The 15,650-nt window shown below is 37.2% G+C and overlaps 1 protein-coding gene across 1 annotated transcript; it reads left to right on the top strand.

Moving 5' to 3' along the window:
- Positions 1–1,254: 1,254 nt before the first annotated feature.
- LOC23687450 (RNA-binding protein Rsf1) lies at positions 1,255–4,544 on the top strand. Its single transcript, XM_011495222.2, has 2 exons — positions 1,255–1,476; positions 3,024–4,544. Exon 2 carries the CDS (start codon positions 3,118–3,120, stop codon positions 3,697–3,699), a length of 582 nt encoding a protein of 193 aa, XP_011493524.1. The 5' UTR covers positions 1,255–1,476; positions 3,024–3,117; the 3' UTR covers positions 3,700–4,544.
- Positions 4,545–15,650: the final 11,106 nt, after the last annotated feature.

Here is a 15,650-nt window from a genome sequence, read left to right as displayed (position 1 = left end):
AATATACAGTAAACGCCTTCTTCTTGTGAGTAAAAGTAGCAAGCGGAATGAAGAAAAATTTGCTCGTAGACGATTTTGGACTGAAGCTAGTCGTGCATTCTTTCGTCGATGACGAGACGAAGACCTGCCAGTGCCAGAGTTATTATACTGTATGACGATACCTTTTTTTTATTTCGTCCCCGCACGGTGACGAATCTGACGATTGCCTGCCCTGCCTGAATATCCATACCACTCACATCATGATGTTATATAGAGTGGCTCGTCACTTCTAAACGGAATTGAAAATTGGCAACAAATTGTTTGTCTTAGATTGTGTAGAATTGGGAACATTCCGGCTTCTTACCTTACCTCAACAATTTGGGGCTGTTATTGAGTTCCGAAATTTAAAGGTTTTTGGAACCAATGAACCAATGAATACACTGAGCTGTCTATTAGCTTAATAAATAACAATCTAATGCCGATTATCAATTCCTTAACATGCACCAAGCGCACAGGAATCAGCATTCAGAAAGTAAAACTGCTCTTCGTTTGAAAGCAGCTCATCAGCTTCTCACACAGCAACTTTTGATTCAGAATCTATCTGTAATTGTTTTTGTGTCAGATTCTCTCATGTCCTTTTTTTGTTTTCTTTGCATTCCTACAAAAAAGTCGGTACAAAATAATTATCACTGAAAACTGGTACTTTGATTTCACTGATTTTTAAACTTACTAAGTTCGTTCGGTATATTTAGAACACAGTCAAACAGACATAACACTGTCGAAATTTCCATCGACCATTCATTTAACGATCATTTCAAATTCGTCATGTTATACAAATCTTACAATCAGAGACACGCGCATCATTTTAGTTCGCGTTTGACGTTTCACACTACCGCCATCTGCCGGTCTTGTACGAAACACCTGTTCACCAGATGATGATGGTGTAACTGGGCGATGAATTTTGAAGAAATTTGTTCTAAGTGTTACGTCTGTTCGTCTGTGTTTAGAATATCACTGAACGATCAGCTTAAATAGTTGCCGATTTTTTTTTCGTAGCCTTTCGATTTAGTCAGAACAAACTGATACGAATGACCGTGATCAAATCGTATAAAATATTGGCAAACTGAATTTTTAGATTTATTTTTGTTCGAGTGAATTTGTTTGATAGGTAGCATTTTTGAACCAAATAATATAAAAAATAACGCTTCGACAAATTTACCCGTGACCCCTTCCAAATGCGTTACGAAACTTAACGAAACGAAGTCGGCTTGGCAAACTGGTAGCACCGGAGCTTTATTCCGTCTCAATCGTTCGATTGGATCGGACGTATTCTAGTTCATTCTCCGTTTTTTCTGTGGTGATTCATATTCAGTGGAAGGTTTAACTTGAAGCTTGGTCTGGTCTGAAAAAATTGAAAGTCGAAACCGACACCGTACGCCATCTTCGTTAGAACGCCGCCGCCCTTTCTGCATCGACGAAGTTCGCTCGTATTCGACGGTAACCTATTACAGCCACCACCAAACCAATAATTTCAACGTTTTTTCGATCAGAACCGCTTTACGACAGTATTCTTCAGTTCTTTTTATCCGTATAGTAGTGAAAATTATTGATTTTTCATTCTCTGCAACGAAACCGTAAAAGTGCTTGTGCGTGCCTTGTTGAAACAAAGAACGACGCCATATTGGAGATCTCTAGTGAAACCAAAAAATGTGTGGAAAATTATTCTTCGAAGTCAATCGCAATCATTTACCAACGCAGAAGTCGCTCTGATTTTCTACGATTCCTTCGCTTCGTCAAAAACGCAGTTAAAATGGATTCCCTTTACATAATCGGCGATTTCACCATATTTGGTGCTGTTTCTTCGTTGGCGTCGTTTTGAGCTTCTTCATAAATAATAAAAAAGCATTCAGTTTTGCTCCGAGTGAATCAAAGCGTAAAATGATTAATTTCATACAGTCATCGGCTAAAAATAGATTTCTTTTCTGCTACCCGAGCACTCCAACGAACAAGTGAAAATTGCATCGCCATCTTTGCTACTGCGTCAAACGAAAAATCAATATTTCTCCGAGCGTAACATGCTAGAAGAAGAGACAAGACACGATCACGCAATACAAAATTTTGTGATCTGGCATGGTTTTACCATGCGAGAGACCACTTTTTGTTGTTTGAGCTAGAAAATTGTAAAAACTGCATGGAATTAATTTAGTTTTTTTGAACCTGCCACTAATGTTATTTTTCGGTGTACCTATCCTGGAACACTTTCCTCGTGTACTTCATCTTATCACCTGATTCAAAAAAAAAAACCGAAATCATCAATTCATATTTTTGTTAGAAACTTTTTATCTTCGATATAAATGTAACGTGCTTCAACTCTATATCCTTGTGGCGTTTCCAAGTCCTTTTACTCGCCTTTAAAAATAATATGCATCTTGTAAAAACTGCAAACCGGAAAAAAATAGGATCACTGCGTTTCCCTACTAGCCTGCAATCGAATATCGATTCTCATCTGCGCACTTAACACCATCAGAAAATCCAACAAGAAAAACAAAATGGCGACTACATCTGATTAGAAAATCCTATTTCATACATCGAAAAGCAACGTTTCCTCATCTACGCTTTCTACTTCGAATCTACGTATCTGTGTAACAGCCTTCTACCTACCAACCCTACTATTATGTGCAGTTTTATTCTTCAACTATTTATTTTCGATTGCCACCAAAAATCCTGCTAGCCAGCCACGTTCTACGACACACCAAATGTTTTGTTTGATATAGCACACACATTTACCAAATCGAAAATCAAAAAATGTCTACGACGCATGTGTTAACTGAAGCATCATTGCAAGCAAAAAGAGTAGCTATCCAATGCAAACCTCTAGTACTGTTACTTCGCCGCAAGAGTAGAAGCGCACGAATGATGCTAACAGTAGAAACGATTCAGTTACACATTCATCGAGCCTATGTTCAACACCAACAAAAATCATATACCATATCTATCTGAGTAACTTATTTTGCTACGACCCACTGTTCTGATCAATTCCACAGTAATCGCAATCGACGTTATCAACGTTTATCAACGCATCGTCGACATCTACGCAAGGCACGCACACTCGTCGATTGAACGGTTTGAACAGTAAAAATGAGCGAAGAGAAGGGCACTAGAGTCTACGTCGGCAACCTCACCGATAAAGTGAAGAAGGAAGATCTCGAAGGAGAATTCACCAAATACGGTAAATTGAACTCTGTATGGGTTGCTTTCAATCCCCCAGGTTTTGCTTTCATTGAGTTCGAAAACAAAGAGGAAGCAGAGTCGGCATGCGACAACCTGAACGGCCAGGATATCCTTGGTTCCAAGCTTCGCGTTGAGATCTCCAAGGGTCGCCGTAATCCACGTGGGGGCCCACGAGGATTCCGTGGTCCACCAGGACGATCCGGCAGCAGCGGTGGTTTCCGTTCCAGCTCTCGTGGTGGTTTCCGCGACGGAGGTGGCTACCGTAATGGTGGCAGCAGTGGTGGTTTCCGTGGTGCAAGCCGTAGCGGAAGCCGCTTCGATAGCTACGGAAGCAGCCGCTCCAGCGGTGGATCTGGTGGCTACAGCCGTGATTCTGGTCGTGATAGCTACAGCAGTGGCTTCGGAAGCGGCTACGGGGGTGGTCGAAGCAGTGGCGGCGGCGGACGGTTCCGATCAAGATCACCAGTTGGCGCTCGCGGTAGATATTAAGTGAATAGCATTTAAGCTGATTGAGCTACTGTCCCTTGTTCTATGCGGCGTAATATTTCTCACACAAGAAATACAACGCCATATACAACTTTAACCACGGGTGCAGTTGTCCATGCACGGTCTTATTTATTGTACTGGCAATAATTTAATGTTTTCACTCACTCTATGGCGATAGAGAAAATTTATTTGGCACTTGCAAATTTCTCACATAGAAAGCTGTAGACGAATTAGACCTTACCGATTTATGATCCAAATAGCTCATAGAATAATTGTTTAGACAACACAACCTATGTCATTTTTGAAACAACAAAAAATATTTTGAGATTCGCCAAAAATGTAAAACTATTTTGTACTGTTTTATATGTGTTTTAATATATAAAATAGGAAAGGCAATCTTTAACAATGCTTCAACGATGTTGTGTCTCTGTGACTGAAATCGTTGGCACTAAAATGAATTCATTACATTTATGTTAAACTGAAACGTGTATGAATCGGCAAATAAATCAAATGACTCACACAAATGAAAAACTATTACAAAAAAAAAGGAAAAAGTGAAACGACGCCAAATTTACTTCATTCGAAATTCAAGTCCAAGTGAATACGTGATGCAATATCTTCGAAAGGAAAGAAGCTTTGGTATGCTATTTTCATGATTACCAGCAAATATAAAGGAAAAACATGGTAATGATCTCGTCGTAGTACTGGGCAGACACACACACAAAGCACGGTGAAATTCTGACTTGAATCACCATACCAAAAACCTTTCCTGACACATGAAATCGAAAACATTTTATCTGAAATATTTTATTTGAATAGATCAAAAATAAATCTATATAACACTTGAATACTTCTGTTTTTCTGATGATGACAAATCCTTTAGAAAATTTAGTTTTTACGTGCTAACTCTGTAAAAACTGAGAAATCCTTTTTTAAAGAACCAAACAATGAAATTATGTAGATAAAATACTTTTACGCAGTATGAAGAGATTAACAAAATTAAGGAAACTTACAATTTTAAGATCAGTGTTTATATCTTTGTTAACAACATGTTATTCCAATCCCAGGCATATAGCGATTGACTTGCCCCAGCATTTTACTCTATAAATCCGATTACCCATAATTGCTATATGGCTCCTTTAACTACAAGGCTTTCAAAGACGTTAGCTATGCTAGATGTTTTCTATAATTCACCATGGTTTGTTTTGGCTTCTCGACTTTATCATGCACTTGTTACAAAATCCATCTCGTGGAACCCATTTATTATATAATTTGAAACCACAGTTTGAAAAGTGTTACTCGGTAATTAATTTACTGCTTAGAGTAATCTGATCTGGAAGAACTAAATTAAGAAGAATTTGTATGATCTTAAGATATTCATGGCTGACGGAAAGTAACGTAATGGAATTGAAAAGCGTTTAAAACTGTAGGTTGGTGTCTTCACTTTTTATGGCATCTTTTATTTCAATTTGACTGCGTTTGCATGCCAAACGCTTTTTCGTCACGATATTGTGCATGCAGATTAACTTTAGACTGAAGTTCATAAGAGAAATGAAATATCACCAACAAAAGTTCGCTGAAGTTCGGCGTCGGCATTCTACCGAAGTGCTACGCCGACAAAGGCATTCCTTATGCGTCGGCGAAGCACTAAATTAGAATGCCGACGCCGAACTTCGCCGAAGTTTTGACTGCCGAACTTCTAATTGTCACGCGAATTGTCAATAGTTCCAAAGAATTTAGGTTGATGTTGATATAAAGTTTATCAACTAGTCTCTTCTAATAAACTGATTAGAACTAAATTTATATTTGCAGAGAAGCAATATGTTATAGCACTTATTTGTTTTTTTTTCTCATTTCCAATCAATAATATAGTAGGGGCATTAACTTGAAAGCTTAAATCCTTACGTAAATTGATTGTTTGAATTGTTTCATATATTCGTATAAACCGCTCAAGAAACATTTTTAATTCATAATTTTGACAATTTATAGATTCAAGAACCAGTTCACTATTGTGTTATCTTAGTTTGCCCAAAAAGCGAAAAAAAACAAAGAATTCAAAGAGACCGAAATTTAAAATTTAATTAGGGTGAAGATGAATCGAAGTCAAACTTCAAATTTTCAAGAGCACGGATCTGGAGAACCAAACATCCATTTAAGCTGAAAATTAATCAATTGGTCACTAGCTGGTGGTGACCAATCGATTAAGTTTTCTGCTCAAACGGATGTTTGGTTCTCCAGATCCGTACTCTTGAAAATTTGAAGTTTGGCTTCAATTCATCTTCACCTTAAGTTAAGAGTCGGAAAGCCTGGAATCTTGCAGTACAACACTAATCATAGTTGCATATAACTGCATAAGTTAATTAACAATTATCTAACTTTTCGGGCTTCCACAATGCACAAGAAGATCTCATTGTCGACGAGGTTGTTCATTTCACAGCAATGTTAAGCATTTCTGATATGCCTGATTAGCTCAGTTCCTAAATCACAACATCTTGCTGCATGTTCTACCAGAAATGGATCAACAGAGGTTTAGAAAACTTGTGTGCGTCAGCCGAAATAACTTATTAACTTAAATAAGCGTTATTTTGAATTTGATAAAAAATGGTGCGGTTTTCAACGGTCCATGTTACCTATTGCATTGTAATTTATGGGGTCTATTTTGTAAATTGAGCAGATTCATGTGACTCGTCTGTATTCATTGTCGATCAAAGCAAACATGCATATTTCAGATGTCACCCGTCGACTCCCATATCAATCCAGTCACATAGAGTGACAACTGTCGAAAAACTCGAGTGACAGAGCTGAGTCGAGCGAATTTTTCGGTCGACAGTGACTCCAGTCGAGTCGATTTCATCGACTCGACTTATAAAATAGACCCCTATATTTTTGCCAAACCCTAACGAGCTACGTCGGGCAAGGTGCACTGTATAGCACAACAGATCTGCTGTCACGCGCCCGATGTTTGGTTCAACGCATAGATTTGGAGAAAAATCGGTATTCGCATGTCGATGATTCCGGTTTTCAATTGGAGACGCGATCATTTGTTTTTACAGCCCAACCTTAACAGGTAAAGGAGCATCGATTACAAAAAAATGCCTGTTTTTTGGTGTTGGCGATGGAGAAACTATTCAGGTATTGACGGAAAGTGTTTTTGACGCAATGTTAAACCAGGAGGTATGTGTATTGGCCGGATTCTAAAGAACGTGAACAATTAGTGTCAAAGACATTCCGCGAATCTTAGTCTTAGTCTACTGCATAGAGTATGTAGGCAGTATCGAGATAAAATTGTCTGAAAAGCCCCAGCAAGATGCTAAGGCTTATTGCTCTCGTATCCACGATTATTCATTCAAGGTACAAGCTGTGTATGATTATGAGAAAAAATAAATCGTCACATGGTTGTAGGATATCCCAGCAGCGTACATGACAGTCGAATATATACCCCTTCTAGCACTAAACCGATTAGCGTCTTCCGCTTTTTTTTTTACTAGCGTTGCCTTTCCTGTACGTTAAACCTAATGTCGGAAGTGGTGCGCTGTATAGATCAGCATGCGGTTCCTCATTGCACGCACAATTTATGAATCAGCTGATTTCAAAAGACAAAATTATTATCAAACTTGTCACAAAACATCACAGAATTATTTTTACACATAGTTTCTTATCAGTAAAAATAATTCTGTGATGTTTTGTGGCAAATTTGATTATAATTTTGTCTTTTGAAGTCAGCTGATTCATAAATTGTGGATGATTCAACTGTTACAAAACTTCTACTGCTCGTGTGCATCACTCGAAGGCAGATTGAATTGCCTTCGATGAGCAAGCAGTTTCGAGAGAGAGTATTGGGACATGCAGTGGTTCCCAACAGATTAATTACCCTATCAGCACAAATACTTGTCGTCATGTCATAACCAATGTCTGTGGAAAAAATATTCTTTTGTAACGTTTTTTATTTCGTTTTGGTGGTTCGTGTGAGGTCTCTTAATTATTCTAGTTTTGCCCTTTTATAGTCTCTTTTTGGTTTGCAATATTCTCAGAATTCTCTTCAGAATTCTTACAACTTCAGAGATGAACCAGTCTTTGACTTAATATCTCTCTAAATAGGATAAAAGTAACAAAAAACATAGTAACATTCTTGCAATTTGTGTGTTTGACCATTTCATCGCAAACTTTAAACTTGGAAATATGCATAATTCGCCTAAATGTAGGCAATTTTCTTTAAAAAAAAAAACATTTTTTTTTTTCAATAAACAGGTTTGTGGCTGAAAAACTGTGTTTGTAATGCTGTGTGGTTCAGTAGTTCACAACTAAGCTTACTCAATGATTCAAACACTCATAGTTTGTATGTACACTTAGCACCAGTGGGTTGTATAGTACCGCAATCCGGGGTAACATTAATCAGTTTAGTGAATAAATCATCAAAAATTTCTTTTGAAACTGCAAATGTTGCAAGTTGTGTTTTTATGTAACATGTACTGGCTCACATCGCTCGTGACTATATACTGTATGGTGTTTCTTGAAAACCAAAAATAGTAACATTGATCACCCATGCGTATAATGAAAAGTAATAATGAAAATGTTGTTACTTACTTAAACCATGGCCTCTGAAGCCAAAAGTAAAGGTCAAACTCTTACAAGTCATTTTCTTTCTGAGTTATTTTAGAATTAAAAAAATGCTTATGAAAATTTTGACAATGGAATTGATTTCGGTTATGCCATTTTTAGTAAAATCTTATGAATTTAGCAAAAAAAATTGGGGTGGGTAATGTCTATTACATTACCGCGGGGTTGACGTAGAACTACGATGATTAATAATTTGATTCGATTTTCAGGGCCATCAAATTAGTGGAAAAGAGTTAAAAGAGAAATATTTCCAACTCTATATCTGACTTCTTATATTCACTAAATCAATTTCACAGCTTCATACAAAATTTCATTTGTCATGAATAATTTATGACTAAACATTTTGAGACTGTAATCGCGGACGCTGCTGCAGTGCTGTCGGGGTGAGTGCTCAACATTCCACAACAATTGTTAAATAGAGTGACATTTCCAACAGCGTCCTTGATGTTCCAAATTTTAAGGGAACACTTTGATTAGGAAAATTATCACATGTAACAAAATTGCGACATATTTAGAATGCTTTTGAAAAGACATTCTCATTGAACAGTTGTAATAATTTTGGCACCCATGGATCAGAAATTTACCTTTGTAATAAAGAAAACTATTGATTATCAATAGCTCGTATTTAATATTCAGTTAATGTCAACCCTTCCAGCAGTTCATGTTCGACCAATTTCTCACGCATTAGCATTCTCCGCAATTTTCAAGTAATTCTAAGCCAAACACATTATTGGCACATACCCATTTCCCAGATTGGTCGATCAGAAAGCGAAGAGCACAAAAGGGAGGAGCATCATCTGCTATTCTGAGGTTATAAAACATGCTTCCTTCGTCGGATTCAGTTTCATTCCAATTCCGCTTTCGAGCTGGTAAGAGCTCCTCCGAACTTGCTCAGCGAGAAGTACCTCGCTGCTAGAAATCTGCTGAGCTGTTAATCTTCAAGCTGCCAATCCAGCATCTGGTATGTGAAATCGCTCAAGATTTCTAGGTTGACCGATCCGCGCTTCTAGATTTCGACTCGTGGTAAACTCGTGGTCACATCCAAGCTCAATCGGCCCATTTCAGGGCCAATATACGTTCATAAAAGGGTTTATTGGATGATATTTACTGATTTATCTATAATGATCTAAATATCGCGGTATACTACAATTTGGTTCACATAATTTACCCCACATAATTACATGAATTTGAGAATTTACCGCTGCAGCGCCGTCGGACCGTAATAACATCATACTACTCAGCATTGTATGGTATTTCTAACAGCATCGTTGATTTATCATATAATGGGGAAACCTTCCTAAATTCTCGAGTATGGAAATTGGAAAATGTATTGAAATTGCGACAGATTTTAAATACTGTTCAATAAACTGTTTCCTGACCAATTGTAATGAGCAACTATTGATCTGAATTTTTTCTACATGTTAGTCCATGGCAAATGTCATAGTATATAAATCAGAACACATTGAACATTGATCAGAAATATTTAAAATTTGCACGAAAGCAAATCATGCGTGATTTTAATTTATTGTAAGTTATTAAAATAATGTTGATATTTTTACTGTCCATACGAACGCGGATGTGAATTTTCCAAGATATGTAAATCCCTAACCAAGACATCAACTTCATGTACCTTATCCTAGATTGGTCAATCAGAAGAAGGCGAAGAATACGAAAGGGAGGAGAATCTTCAAATCTTCGACAGATTCGGTTCATTTAAGGGACGAATGACCTTCGGATTAAAATCCCTCTGTAACAACAACAGGATTCGGTTCATTTCATTTACACTTTCGAGCTAGTAAGAACTTCTTGTGATAAACATTGTATAGCTAGTAATATTTCTTAATGTGCTTACCACATACTTGCTATAATCTCTTAATTCATCTCGTAGCATCATACAATATCTGATTTATCACGAATAATCGACAATACGACCATTTGAGGATGTTCCGAGAACGCTGCTGCAGTGCCGTCGGGATGCAATAACAGCATAATGCTCATCTTGTACATCCCTTGCCAAGACATCAATTTCATATAGCCTATTTCTCAGATTAACGCAATAGACAACATGTCGAACAATCAATTCAGATCAATAGTTGCTTATTACAATTGGTCAAGAAACAGTTTATTGAACAGTATTTAAAATCTGTCGCAATTTTAATACATTTTCCAATTTCCGTACTCGAGAATTTTGGAAGCGGGGGCCATAACTGGTCCTGGCTGGAAATATTCGTGGGGAGAAACTCGACCCTTTGCTGCAGGAATTTCATTAACAACTCTTTGGTAAAGCATAAATTTTCCGAGGAAAATTCTGCTTAAAGTGAACTTTTTCAAAACAACTCTTATTGATTGGAATATTTATCAACAACTCTTTGTTAAGTAAAATCATCCTAAACAACTCTTTGCTCCATCGCCAAACCAAACCATTTCATTGAATTCATCTAGTACAAGAATATGAATGGTAAGGAGAGGCAGATGGCGTTAGTTTCCAACAGGTCGCCGGTTGGCGCTGACTACTAATCCGTCCACTGAATGTTTTTCAGTTGTTGCTTTCGCTTCGTTGCTCTCTGGTTCCGTTCGCTACTCGCACACTGCTGTGGCTTTCACGCGCTCTTCTTTGCTGCTCCGCTGCTTGATCCGTTCGTTATGCCGTTCGATTTGTGAATGAGCTGGGAGCAGAACAACCAGTGGTTTTATTTGCTCGAGCTCTGTTCACCGATGGCGAGTGGTGGGGTTCTCGCTTGGTTGTTTCGTCACTCCGTTCGCTACTCGCACGCGATTGGTTATTGCTTTCGCGCTATTTTCGTTGATGGTGTGATTCTTCGCTGAGAAAAAAAAACTGCAACTCTTTTGATTTTTCATGCAAAATGACCAACTTTGATAAACTATATCTCAGTTATTTATAGACCGATTTGAATGAAATTTTCACAGAATATCAGACATAACTTAAATTTTAACATATTTTATTGAGTGGTTTTTCCAATCACACGTTGAAAAGCAGTTTGACTAAAGTGAATTTTTTGACGATTTTTTATAATTGACATAACTAAACATATTGAAGGAATAGCTTCATGGTATCTTCAGCAAAGTTGTAGATTTTGACGAAATGAATAAGTTTGCTGAAGACAGTTTTTGTGTAAGGCTATCAGATTTTAAGATAAGACTTAAGATTTAAGAGATTTAAGTTTTGAATTTTTCGTCGAAAATTACAGTTTAGTCAAACCGTTATTACTTATAAACTTGTGATTGGAAAAATTATTCAAAAATATATGTTAAAACTCAAGTTACATCTGATGTTCTGTGAAAGTTTCATTCGAAAATATTTCCATAAATATCTGAGATCTAACATACCAAAGTTGGTCATTTTGTATGGAAAATTGAAAAAGTTTCAAATGCATGTGAATAAGTTGGGGCCTTCCTCAGCCGAGTGGTTAGAGTCCGCGGCTACAAAGCAAAGCCATGCTATAGGTGTCTGGGTTCGATTCCCGGTCGGTTCAGGATCTTTTCGTAATGGAAATTTTCTTGACTTCCCTGGGCATAGAGTATAATCGTACCTGCCACACGATATACGAATGCAAAAATGGAAACTTTGGCAAAGAAAGCTCTCAGTTAATAACTGTGGAAGTGTCATAAGAACACTAAGCTGAGAAGCAGGCTCTGTCCCAGTGAGGACGTTAATGCCAAGAAGAAGAATAAGAAGATGTGAATAAGTTCTCAGTTTATTCGCCTAACCAGCTAAATATTTCATGGGTGCACAACAGCAACAGGGTAGCGGATCACAGGGATTTAGTTGAAATCTGGAAACGTAGCTCAATTTTGAAATCTTGAGCGATTTCACAAACCAGATTCTGGATTAACAGCTCAGCAGGCTTCTAGCAGCGAGGTACTTCTCGCTAAGTAAGAGCTCTTACCAGCTCGAAAGCGGAAATGGAATGAAACTGAATCCAACGAAGGCAGCATGTTTTATAACCTTGGAATAGCAGATGATGCTCCTCCCTTTTGTGCTCTTCGCTTTCTGATCGACCAATCTGGGAAATGGGTATGTGCTAATAATGTGTTGGGCTTGGAATTACTTGAAAATTTTGGAGAATACTAATACGTGAGAAATTGGTCGAACATGAATTGTTGGAATGATTGGCATTCCCTTAATATTCTATACGAGCTATTGATAATCAATAGTTTTCTTTATTATGACGGTAAATTTCGGATCCATGGGTGCCAACATTATTACAATTGTTCAATGAGAATGTCTTATCAAAAGCATTCTAAATATGTCGCAATTTTGTTACATGGGATAATTTTCCTAATCAAGGTGTTCCCATAAAATATGGAACATAAAAGGCGCTGTTGGAAAAGCCACTCTATTTTACAAACGTTGTGAAATGTTGAGCACTTACCCCGACAGTACTGCAGCAGCGTCCGCGAGTACAATCGTACAACTCAAATGGTTGAGTCATAAATTATTCATGACAAATTAAATTTTGTATGAAGCCGTGAAATTGATTTAGGAATATTCGAAGTTATAAATAAAGTCGGAAATATTTCTCTTGTAACTCTTTTCCACAAATTTGATGGCTCTGAAAAGAACCGATGGCTTTGTTAGTTTCGATGTTGTTACGGATAAATAACACTGCTCGGACCAGAAAAACTCAAGGGGCTTCTGGTATTTGTTCCTAACGGGATTGCTTCTTGACCACCAATGATGATTTCATCACGAGTCGAAATTTTGAAGCGCGGGTCAACAGCTCCTCGGCCGATGAAATTTGCGGCGGCGATGACGATGGCTGGGTGAACGCAAACAAGCGGTGAACCACAAAGCGAGAATGACTCGTCCGACCGTGTTCACAGTTCGACCGCAAATTCACCTGTGGACTGCTTCCTCTTCTTCTTCTAGGCGGCGGCAGCGGTGATGGCTTTAGCTTCGGACGGCATCTTCTCTCGCTCGCTCGACAGTTTGATTTGAGCAAAGCAAGACAAACGGGGGCGTCTTTCGCTATCGATGTCTGTGCCTGAGAAGCACGCCCGGTCAGAGCAATGCTGTGATGCGAGCCAATCGGTGAGTGAAAAGCAAATGACGTCAAGTTTTCTCTAGCCACCCCTATTTATAGATTTGCTTGAAATCAACGTTCTATTTTAAAACAGTTATTAAACTATTTGGACAGGTATGTGGGATTCAGTAAGTAAACGACATGAAGCTTTGATGTCTTATCTTTCGATTGAGGTGCTAATCAAGAAATTTCGTTAAGCCAGCGAGAAGTTATAAACGTTTAAAATATTTCATGCCAGCGTAACGCTCTTGGTTTTGAAATTCCAATTTCACTCCTGTATAGAGAAGAAAGACGTACTTCTACGTCAAAAATATATAGCATGTCTAGTTTTTGAGATATTAATAATCGAAAATGCATTATTTATCGATTTCAGTCAACTTACATGCAAGTTTACCAGTTTGTCATTTGATTAATTTATTACAGAAACAGATTTTAAATCATCAAGAATACGCATTAACGAAGTTTGACACTGGTTACCTTTGAATCACCCTCTTTTGACTTTTCATGCTTACAGTATAATATGTTAATGGTTTGGTCAAAGCAAACTTTGCGATCTTGATTCCATGTTGATATAAGAGGAATGTCAAAATATATCTTGCTGGCAGGAAACAAAAATCTATGATAATAAATCTTCGAGCTGTTTAGTAGAATACCTATAAGTAGATGTAAAAACCGAATTTAGTACTATACCATTTAATTCCACTAGAGTTTGTATCCTTTGACAGATACGCGTATTTCGACCTCAACTGTAAGGCCGTCGTTTTACTATCAAATAAATAAGCCTTATTAAAATAAATTCCACCGGTAATTCCTTTACTTTAAGAGATAGAGAGGTGCGATGTTCAGCAAAAATACGCGTTCCAAGATATCTAACAACTTTGTAGAAGGCATGAAAAATGTAAAAAATGTAAAAAATCATAGTAAAAAGTTATGAACAAAAATAATTGTAGACGAGTTTTTTCATACAATTTTGTGTATATTCTGGTAAAAAAATCAAAACTCTTTTACAAGATTTTTTACATTTATCATGTCTTCTCCAAAGTTGTTTGACATCTTAATACGCGTGTTTTTGCTGAACATCGCACCTCTCTATTTTTTAAAGTAAAGGAATTATCAGTCGAATTCGGTTTAATAAGGCTTATTAGTTTGATAGTCAAAACCCATGAAAAAACGCTTATAGACTAAAGTTTTATCAACTGCCGAAAGGGAAGATATGGTAATTCATGATTCGTAAGAGTTGTCTGCGCCATTTTGCGCCGAAGCCAGTTATACGGGCCTGAACTACCCCTTAAGAAAAGAGTAATTCATGAATAACTTTGTTAATTCAAAAGATACCGTGATGATATGTTTAGCAAAACACGGGTTTTTCCATGACAAATAACTTTGTAGAATACACAAAAAATGTCAAAAATCTTGGAAAAAAGTTTTGATAAAAAATATGATTTTACGGGTGTGAATGGCCCCAATGGCATATACAGTTAACTCTCCCTTACTCGATATTGAAGGGACCATCGAGTTAGGGAGGTATCGAGATACAGAACACATATTTTTCAAAATTTAAACTTTTTATTATTTTGACAAAATACATTCAGAATAGTTATTTTAACGTGAAAAACAAAACAATGTTACCACATTTACCTATGTGAAACTTTTTTACTAATCTGCAAAAACAAAAAAAATAGCACTCAGAAATTGGTAGTAAACCTTCATTTACTATCAATTTAATCATAATAATCAAATTCCTGAAATTTATTAACGTTTGGAGGACATTTGGAACTTTTCATGAAAACATACGGTTAGAGAGGTAAACTTACTTGGGAATCTGAAACAGATACCATCGAGTTAGAGAACATCGAGTTAGAGAGGTTTCGACTTACAGAGGTATCAAAGCATGCTACACACTCAAACAGAGTGTGAGTGTTCGGTAAATAAATTTACCGAAACAGGTCTGTAATTCACAGAAATACCGAATTTTCGGTAATCGATTGTTTTTTGACAGCTCACCAGAGATAAAATTACCGATCTTCGGTGATCTGGCGCTGAACTGCCAAAAAAATTACAGAATAGTCTGTGAATCGACAGTATTACCGAGAACGGTAAAATGTTTAACTGAAGTTTCGGTAATCCATGCGATAGATTACCGAAATCAGTAATTCGGCTGAATGACAGCGTCAAGTTGTGTTTTTGTTGTCGTTGCAATCAAATTGCTGGTGGACTGTATGTTGTCTCGATCTCGATAGAAAATATGTTCTGGAGATTTTCTTGACGTGGGAATATATTAGAGGTGAGTAA

This window comes from Aedes aegypti, chromosome 2 (genome assembly GCF_002204515.2).
Source record: "Aedes aegypti strain LVP_AGWG chromosome 2, AaegL5.0 Primary Assembly, whole genome shotgun sequence".
Lineage (NCBI taxonomy): Eukaryota > Metazoa > Arthropoda > Insecta > Diptera > Culicidae > Aedes > Aedes aegypti.
This window is presented reverse-complemented; position numbering and strand designations above follow the sequence as displayed.

Excerpts from the sequence above, each read along its gene's own strand:
- LOC23687450 (XM_011495222.2), top strand. The coding sequence starts at position 3,118 with ATGAGCGAAGAGAAGGGCACTAGAGTCTACGTCGGCAACCTCACCGAT.